The sequence below is a fragment of the Xenopus laevis genome, chromosome 6L (assembly GCF_017654675.1).
Source record: "Xenopus laevis strain J_2021 chromosome 6L, Xenopus_laevis_v10.1, whole genome shotgun sequence".
NCBI classification, from domain to species: domain Eukaryota; kingdom Metazoa; phylum Chordata; class Amphibia; order Anura; family Pipidae; genus Xenopus; species Xenopus laevis.
In genome coordinates this window covers 139,588,834-139,598,150 of record NC_054381.1, presented here as the reverse complement: position 1 = coordinate 139,598,150, position 9,317 = coordinate 139,588,834, and the positions used below count along the sequence as shown (strand labels likewise).

At 39.2% G+C, this 9,317-nt stretch overlaps 1 protein-coding gene across 1 annotated transcript; it reads right to left on the bottom strand.

Annotated features, from left to right (window-relative positions):
- Positions 1-3,568: 3,568 nt before the first annotated feature.
- Positions 3,569-9,048, bottom strand: LOC121394760 (myb-related transcription factor, partner of profilin-like). Its single transcript, XM_041566561.1, has 3 exons — positions 8,695-9,048; positions 7,323-7,843; positions 3,569-3,902 (listed from the first exon to the last, which is right to left on the bottom strand). The coding sequence occupies exons 2-3, from the start codon at positions 7,762-7,764 to the stop codon at positions 3,610-3,612; spliced, it is 735 nt and encodes a 244-aa protein (XP_041422495.1). The 5' UTR covers positions 7,765-7,843; positions 8,695-9,048; the 3' UTR covers positions 3,569-3,609.
- Positions 9,049-9,317: the final 269 nt, after the last annotated feature.

Sequence of the window (9,317 nt, the reverse complement as noted above, 5' to 3'; positions counted from 1 at the left end):
TGCGGAAGTGATGAGAACAGCCTAAGGCGAACTCCCGAAGCGGCGAAAATACCCAAAGTCACGAAAACTGCCAAAATTGAAGTCCTGAAGCTGCGAAAAGACCCAAAGTCACGAAAGGAGGCGAAGTTGAATTCTACTGAACACCAATGTGGGTTTTTGTTTTTATCCCCTGGCCACCAATGTATTATTTTAATATTCTATAGGCCCCTGCCACCAATGTTTTTTTTTTTAAAAAAAAAATTTTTTGGGGCCCCAATTTTTTTTTAACTTGTAAGGGGGGCCCTGGCACCAATGTTTTTTGAAAAAATATCTTTTGGGGCCCAAATTTTTTTTAACTTGTAAGGGGGCCCTGGCACCAATATTTTTTTAATAAATATTTTTTGGGGGCCCCAATTTTTTTTAACTTGTAAGGGAGGCCCTGGCACCAAGGTTTTTTTTTTTTTAAATTATAAGGGGGCTCTGACCATCAATAGCTTTTTATAATGTGTGTGGGGGGGTTACTTTTTTAGTGCTGATGTCTGTGTGGTCTTTGGGCAGGATGGAGTAGGGCTTGGGTGGAGTGGGCAGGATCTGGGGCGGGGCTTGGGCGCTAGTGTGGGCGGGGCCCAAGGGGCCCCGAAAATTTTGTTCCCCCTTGTTTTCCCCTTCCCACCCCTAATTTGCATATGTAAATTAGGATTCAGTACCAATAACCCACCGGTACCTGTGCAACTCCCTGCAACTCCTGCTTCCTGTGTAGTTCAGTGAAGCAAAGGACCCAGTCACAGAAATGGTTTCTTGCATCAAAATAACTGGTTACAGTGAAGAGTTGCAATGAAGTAATTTACAGGCACTTTAATGTCAAGCAGAGTGATAATAGCAGAATCCCTTTTCAGAAGTGAAATATGCAAGATAAGGTTACCATGTTCCTGGGGCAAATCCTCCCATAAAGTAGAGCTTTGTGCGTAGGGATACTCAGGGTCTTATATCTTGGCACCCAGACAGGTCCTCAACTATTTCTCCTCGTTGGAGTGAGAGCTGCTCACTATCTTCCCTGAGCCTTCCTCTTGCTCCTAGAACAACTATGACAAAACTTACTAGCACTATATAACTCTTTCTAACACACCTCACAAAGAGGTAAGGTCCCAGGAAAGACTCTTAGCACATGGTGCCAAACCCCTGTGTACTTTTACATGCTGCCACCTAGTGGGCAAACCTTAAAGGGGACCCATCACCTGAAAATATTATTCCAAATCCTATTTTATCAAGTTAGTCAAGCAAAAGTAACTTTAATTACACTATGGGGCACATTTACTTAGCTCGAGTGAAGGAATAGAATAAAAAATACTTCGAATTTCAAAGTATTTTTTTGGCTAATTCGACTATCAAATTGGTTACTTCGACCTTCGACTACTACTATTCGACCATGCGATAGTCGAAGTACTCTCTCTTTAAAAAAAACTTCGACCACCTACTTCGCCACCTAAACCCTACCGAGCTTCAATATTAGCCTATGGGGAAGGCTTTCTAGGCAATTTCTGATCGAAGGAAAATCGTTTGATCGATGGATTAAAATCCTTCGAATTGTTCGATTCGAAGGATTTAATCGTTCGATCGAACGATTATTCTTTCGATCGAACGAATATCGCTAAATCCTTCGACTTCGATATTCGAAGTCGAAGGATTTAACTTCGAGGGTCGAATATCGAGGGTTAATTAACCCTCGATATTCGACCATTAGTAAATGTGCCCCCATCTAAATTATTTGAATCTTGTTTCCTTCAGTCTGGGAATTCATAATTAAAGCAAGCAGGCAGGAGCCATTTCATGGACGTTGCAAGCTTTGCATCATCTCAAAATCTTTGTGCACCAGTATGGGGGACCTGATGTCCATTTCCATGCACTGGCTACACAATTAAATGGTAAAGAGAATGGGGGAAATATGCAGAGAGCAGTGACATCTAGGAAGTGCTGAATGGAAAGTGAATGTAATTGCTTGCCCCGCTTCTATGCCTAAGGCATAGAGGAGTGGCAGGCAATAGTTGATTGACAGCTAAGATTTTTAATCTTTTTTACAACAGTTATGAATGCTTTGGATTTCATGTTTAATTTGAAAAGGATTCCTATTATACAGCTTTTTATGTCTGGGTGACAGGTCCCCTTTAAACAATCTGGACCCAGGAAAAGGGACAATGCTGCCTGGGTTAATTAAAGGACAACTTTAGGTGTCCAAATACAAAGGGGGAGACTGCCTGATTAAACCATACCTACATTTATAATAAAAATGTATGTAAACAAGGCTCCAGGGCCTGATGGTATAAACCCCAGGTTCTAAGAGAGCTTAGTTCAGTTTTAAACCAGCCCCTATTTCTGATTTTCTCAGATTCGTTTTTTATCTGGTATGGTGCTTATGGATTGGAGAAAAGCAGATGTCATTCCAATATTTAAAAAGGGATTACGATCTCAGCTAGGCAATTGAGATTCAATGTTGATAAATGTAAAGTCATGCACCTGGGATGTTAAAATATCCAAGCCACTTATACCCTCAATGGGACTGCACTAGGCAAATCCATTATGGAAAAGGACCTTGGAGTCCTTGTGTAGATGATAAACTTGGCTGTAGCAAGCAATGCCAGTCAGCAGCATCAAGGGCAAATAAGGTTTTGGGCTGTATTAAAAGGGGCATAGAGTCACAGGAGGAGGGGGTCATTCTTCCACTGTATAGAGCACTTGTAAGGCCCCATCTAGAATATGCCGTACAGTTTTGGTCTCCATCACTCAAACAGGACATTATTGTATTAGAGAGGGTCCAGAGAAGGGCAACTAAGCTGGTAAAAGGTATTGAAAATCTTAGCTATGAGGAAAGACTGGCCAAATTGGGGATGTTCACGCTGGAGAAGAGGCGCTTAAGGGGTGATATGATAACTATGTATAAATATATAAGGGGATCATATAATAATCTCTCTCTTTATTTACCAGTATGTCTTTCTAGCTGACACAAAGTCACCCATTCCGATTAGAAGAAAGGAGGTTCCACCTAGATATTAGGAAGGGGTTTTTTACAGTGAGAGCTGTGAAGATGTGGAATTCTCTCCCTGAATCAGTGGTACAGGCTGATACATTAGATAGCTTTAAGAAGGGGTTGGATGGTGTTTAGCAAGTGAGGGAATACAGGGATATGGGAGATAGCTCATAGTACAAGTTGATCCAGGGACTGGTCCAATTGCCAATTCTGGAGTCAGGAAAGAATTTTTTCCCCCTCTGAGGCAAATTGGAGAGGCTTCAAATGTTTTTTTTTTTGCCTTCCTCTGGATCAACTAGCAGTTAGACAGGTTAAAATAGTTGAAGGGTTGAACTTGATGGACGTGTGTCTTTTGTTCAACCTAACTTACTATGTTACTATGTAAATCTCAGGGTCCCTACATATGACTTACACAGACATACATTACATCTCTATATGCCAAATTATTCCACACACCAGGGGACACACTAGGCAACAAATTGGGACTGGTGTATCATTCATCCACAACAAAACAAGACACTTGGTTACAATGTAAATACTAAATAATTAGACAAAGCGATAGCCGAATTTAAACTTTACTAAACAATGTTAGCAAGTAAAATACCCATTTATTTGTTTGACATTTGTTCAAGAAGATCAAAATGTGAACTAATGATTTGTTTTAATTCCTCAACGTCGTTCTGCAGTTTCAAGAATTTTTCCTCTATTGATTTTCTGCAGGAGGGGGTAGTGGATTTAGATGGGGAACGACTTTGTTGTTGGGCCAGTGGAGGAGTTTGAGCTGTAGAAGGTCCAGGAAGAGATACAGCAGAAGCTTTTGTCTGACTTGGTGGCAATCGTGTAGCTTTCAAAAATGAATCCATAGTTTGTGGCCGTGGACGTGGTGCTGGAGGTGCAGTGACTGGTGGTATAAAGAATGTAAACCTAAATAACAATTATTGCTATTGACAATATCTACATTCCATTTACTTGTATGTATTATTGCTATTATTTACAAACATGAACTATTATAAGAAATGTATTTTATTATATTTATAAGGCTAAGATAGGTAAAATATGTGTAAAGTGCAGCAGTTTCACAGAGTGAGCACCTTGACCTTAGCCAAGTCTCAATTTGTATCTCCCCACCACTGATATTACAAATGATCAATAACTATAATGATTTGCCTTACTTTTATGTAACCAGTGCAAGCAGATAGGCAGGTCATCATAAATGGGCAACAGGAATATAAGGTGGAAAAAATCCTTGGTTTGAGACTTTCCAGAGGATTTCTACAATACCTAATTTATTGTATTTGGACTTGCCTGGGTCAATAATTCTGATGTTCATGCAGGAAACTGGCAGTATGAGTCCTGTGATAGTGACAGCTAAACCCAGTCAGCATGAAACTCAAATTAACTAAGCTTCCCAGATCTGGATTCAGTGCTGATTGTAAGTCATAGCTGCAAAGTTCTTGAGTGTATTGTCATTTGCTTTTTCTATCATTATTTATTGATTCCTGAAGAATAAGCTGGAGCTGTCCTTAATTAGTTCAAAAATGTTTGCCAGAATTAATATGTTAATTTAATTAAATAATACATGGACACTTAATTATGATTTCAGACAATCTAACTTTAATAAACAGACACCTAAATTCTATAAAATGTATCCTATATACAAATAATGTGCAGTAGGGAGACCCAAGGAGATCTAGAGCTCTTTACATCAGAATGACTTAGCTCAACCTCACCTAGGTTTATTCACTACCATAGATATTCCATATTGCTGTAAGCTAAAACAAATATGTAAAATTAAATTTGTTGTTACATGCCTTCTGGATGACTATGACTGCTATCTGTCAGTGAATATGAGTAGTGATGGGCAAATTTGGGGCGTTCCGCCGAAAAATTTGCGAAACGGCACAAATTTGCAAAACTGCGCAAATTCACTGGCGAAAATGCGCCAGTGTCCAAAAAAAATGAACGCGGGCATCCTATGTTTTTGACGCTGGCTAATTTTGCGCTGGCAAATATTCGCGAAATCGCGCCTGGCTAATAAATTCGGCCATCACTAAATATGAGCAACTTATACACATAGTCCTGAATAAGGTGTCCTAGAAGTGCTGAAACATTAATTAAATTGTAGACTGCTGGATTAAGTAATATTAAGAAGATAATGCCAAAGCACAGTGTGAGTTCTGCAATCACGTGTATACCCAGGGACATTGATTAAATGGGCTGAGCTCTACCCGTCAGAAAATCTTTGGTGGCAAGCAACACAATTTAAAGGTTTCTGCTACTTACAGTAACATAGCAGACAATTTTTGCTGTAAGCGATCTGTATTCAGTCAGTATAGCATACCAGCACCTCCTACATCAGCAAGTTTCACTTTATATGTATAAAGCATTATTCAGTATTATCCTGTTGTAGCGACAACTAGGGGGTTATTTATTAAAGTTTCGAAAAGTTTTTTTTGAATATAAAATCCAAATATTTAGTGAAAAAAAACCTCTAATTATTCGTGATTTATTATACCTCAAGGATGGAAAAAGTCCATATCTGAAAATCCGGCATCTCAGACCTGCGGAGGTTGTATATAAGTCAATGGGAGAAGTCTGAAGATATCCTGATCTGCACTGAGTTTCGTGTAAAAATCCGAAGATTTTTTCGTGTTTTTCGGGCAAGAATCCAATTCGCGTGGAAAACTCGAAAAAAAACTTTGATTAGAATTTTTGTAAGATTTTCTCGAGTTTTTTCCCGCACCAGAATTTTTCAGGAAATGTATTGATAAATAAGGGGAAATAACCCCGCCGATTTGGTCAGAGTATATTTCAGAAAATAATAAGATAAATTCGGATTTTGATAAATAACCGACACCAGCAAGACCCCACAGACCGATTGGGCTCCCCTCAGCAAAATACACACGTACAGTAACTTCAGCATAAAATATGCACATACACAGAGATGTTGAATAGGGTTGACACCTGGCCGGTATTTTACTGGCCTGGCCGGTAAAAATTATGGCTGATCTCAATGTTATTAATAGGGAAAACAGATACTGTAAATATATAGGAAGGCCTTATTTTTTTCCAGAAAATGGCAACCCTAGGCACAAGTCACAAGACAGCACAAGTTACATGACTGGAGGCACCTGGGAAACTGAAAACATGTCTAGCCCCATGTCAAATTAATATATATAGGAAGGCTGTTTTTTCCAAAAAAGGTGGCAACCCTAATGTGGAAGCATATGAATTTCCCAGTGAAAAACATTTTAAAGTTGATATCTCTGTGGTAGTTATGCCACTGTGAGTGTCCCAGCAAAAAATATTTTATAATAATGGCTTCCTGGAGTGATGTTATGTACTGTCCAATAAAACACTATAGGCCTCAATTTTGAAGCCAAACACAGTGTGAAGTGCTGTCCACAATTGGTAATTTTTCTGCACTTGGCAAACTGCGTTTGGCTGTCTGTAAATAGCCCCTATAGCATGGCCTTTGGAGCAGCATTGACTGTTTCAGTCAGCACAGGGTCCAACAGATGTGGGTGGAGCGAGGCAGGTAAGTGCATGTAGCTGCCCCTACCTTTCATGTCATTCAGAGCTGCAAGTAGGGAGCAGCTGGACACACAGCCTGCATTGGGGCCCTGTCCTAACAGACTAGGACAGGACTGAGCTGTGCATCCTGGGACTGCTCTTTGCCACAAGTGCTGCATTTTTCATCCACCTCTCAGAGCAGAGTGCAGCAAACAGTGGAGCACAGGTGCTTAGCAAATGAGCACTAAAGGGCCCACTCTTTCACCCCTAGTGCTCTTGTACTACCCGGTCTTAGATGATCCCTTATATTGTTAGAGTATAAGACCCATATTTTTTAAAGGAGATTAAAAGGCTTTTTAACTTGGGGGTGCCAAAAGTGATTGTGTTTACTTACCTGATACCTTGGGCTGGTGCTCCTTTCAGCAGAAGCCCTGGCCCTGGGTACCTCCAGTGAGCACCACAGAGTGATCCTCTTCTTCTCCTCCTTCTTCTTTCTTCAAATTTCCCAGAGCAAATTCATGCGCAGCAGAATGAAATAACTGGCTTTTTTGTTAAACTTCAGATTTTCACTTTACTGTGCACGCGCATCCACACCCGGGTTATCAGGTAAGTAAATATAATCCCTCCGAGTGCCTAATTTTTGGCACCCCCAAGTAAAAAAGTTTTTCGTTCTCCTTTATGTAGTATAAAGAAATCAGAAACAACCCTGAAATATTGTATCTGTATCATATATTGCTTTAAAATGGGCTACAAATGAGTGGACGGGTTTATTACAAAACTGATACACATATTATAATTGTAGTTTTACCTTTTGTTCCTGAAGCACTGGTAGAAGCCTGCTGTGTCTTATTCCCAGAACCAGAATCCAGTCTAAAATACCGTATTACAGACATCTCTTGTTTAGACCAATGTTTCTTTTGAGGCTTTGCATTTCCAATGTTAGGCTCTGTATTATTTATAGTTTTTGTAATTTTCCTTTTGTATTCATTCAATCTCTTCTTGCAACTTATCACTGTGCGCTCTGTCTCACTAAACTTATTGACCTTTCTTGCTATACCCTCCCAGATAGAAGATCTCTTCAAAGCACCAAGTGCATTTTTACCAAATAATTCATTTGCATGGGCCATGACTGTACTCACAAGTACACGGTCTTCATTATGAGAAAACTTCTTTTGTTTCTTCTTTGGAGCTGGCTTGCATTGAGAACTGCTTTGCATGGACATACTTTGAGAGGACTGTGTCTGTGACATTAGATTGCACTGGCTTTCTTTTCTTCTGTTAGATGTCAAAGATTAGAAAAGTCCACCAGAGCAAGAGCCACTAGTGTTTCTGTAACAGTGTGAAAGAGAGAGAGATTTTATAAAGAAATACTGGATATGTTGTAGATTTTTCAGTAAATAAGAAATCAAGTTGATTCAATGAGAAAAAATGTTAAAGGGATACTGTCATGGGGAAATTTTTTTTTTCAAAATGAATCAGTTAATAGTGCTGCTCCAGAAGAATTCTGCACTGAAATCCATTTCTCAAAAGAGCAAACAGATTTTTTTATATTCAATTTTGAAATCTGACATGGGGCTAGACATATTGTCAATTTCCCAGCTGACCCTGGCCATGTGACTTGTGCTCTGATAAACTTCAATCACTCTTTACTGCTGTACTGCAAGTTGGAGTGATATCACCCCCCCTAGCAGCCTAACAACAGAACAATGGGAAGGTAACAAGATAGCAGCTCCTAACAAAAGATAACAGCTGCATGGCAGATCTAAGAACAACACTCAATAGTAAAAACCATGTCCCACTGAGACACATTCAGTTACATTGAGAAGGAAAAACAGCAGCCTGCCAGAAAGCATTTCTCTCCTAAAGTGCAGGCACAAGTCACATGACTGGGGGCAGCTGGGAAACTGACAATATGTCTAGCCCCATGTCAGATTTCAAAATTGAATATAAAAAAATCAGTTTGCTCTTTTGAAAAATGGATTTCAGTGCAGAATTCTGCTGGAGCAGTACTATTACCTGATTCATTTTGAATTTTTTTTTTTCCCATGACAGTATCCCTTTAAGATTTAAAAATACACACACACACACACACACACTCACACACACACACATATATATTCATACAGTATATACAGTATGTGTGAACATTTTTCAATTTAAAAAGTAATAAAGCAAGGTACCTTAATGTGTCTTGCTGAGATCCAGGAAATCTGTCCTTGTATGTTTCAGAACAGCACTTTTTATTCCGTAACCTTTGACTAAAACTGATCTAACAAGAGGTTTTTCAACAAGCTCCAACGCATTTGTTCCTGGAACATCCACTTCCCACAAAGGTGGTGCAAAGAAAAACTGTAGCGGAGTGACACAGTGGAATTCAAAATCCCCACCCCAGCTTCATGAATATAGTCTTTGGTCCTTGGAAATCAGTTTTATCAGAGAAAGAAAATTGATTGCGATAATAAGCTCCAAATACAACTGTTTTCAGCAGCCAGAAGAGCTCTCCCCTCTAACTGGTACTACCTTTTTTATAACATAAAAAAAGAACATTGTCTTGTGATTGTTTTTTTATTAAAATTACAGCATTTCATTGGGTTTTTACATCACATCCTTGTTTCATCATTCTATGTGAGTCCACACTATGCCAACTTCCCCTTTCTATCTAGTAATAATGCTGGTTCCTTAGAATTTTGTGCTTACCATACTAATTCTGTTTATAATTAATGCTTAGCTTGATATAAATCATGAAACCATTGCTACTCCAAAATCATATTTAGAAATAAAGCTAAAAGCAAAAGAGGTTCAC

Coding starts and splice junctions, on each gene's coding strand:
- LOC121394760 (XM_041566561.1), bottom strand. CDS start 7,764: ATGTCACAGACACAGTCCTCTCAAAGTATGTCCATGCAAAGCAGTTCT. Junction 3,903..7,322: donor CAGTGCTTCAGGAACAAAAG/GTAAAACTACAA, acceptor TTATACCACCAG/TCACTGCACCTCCAGCACCA.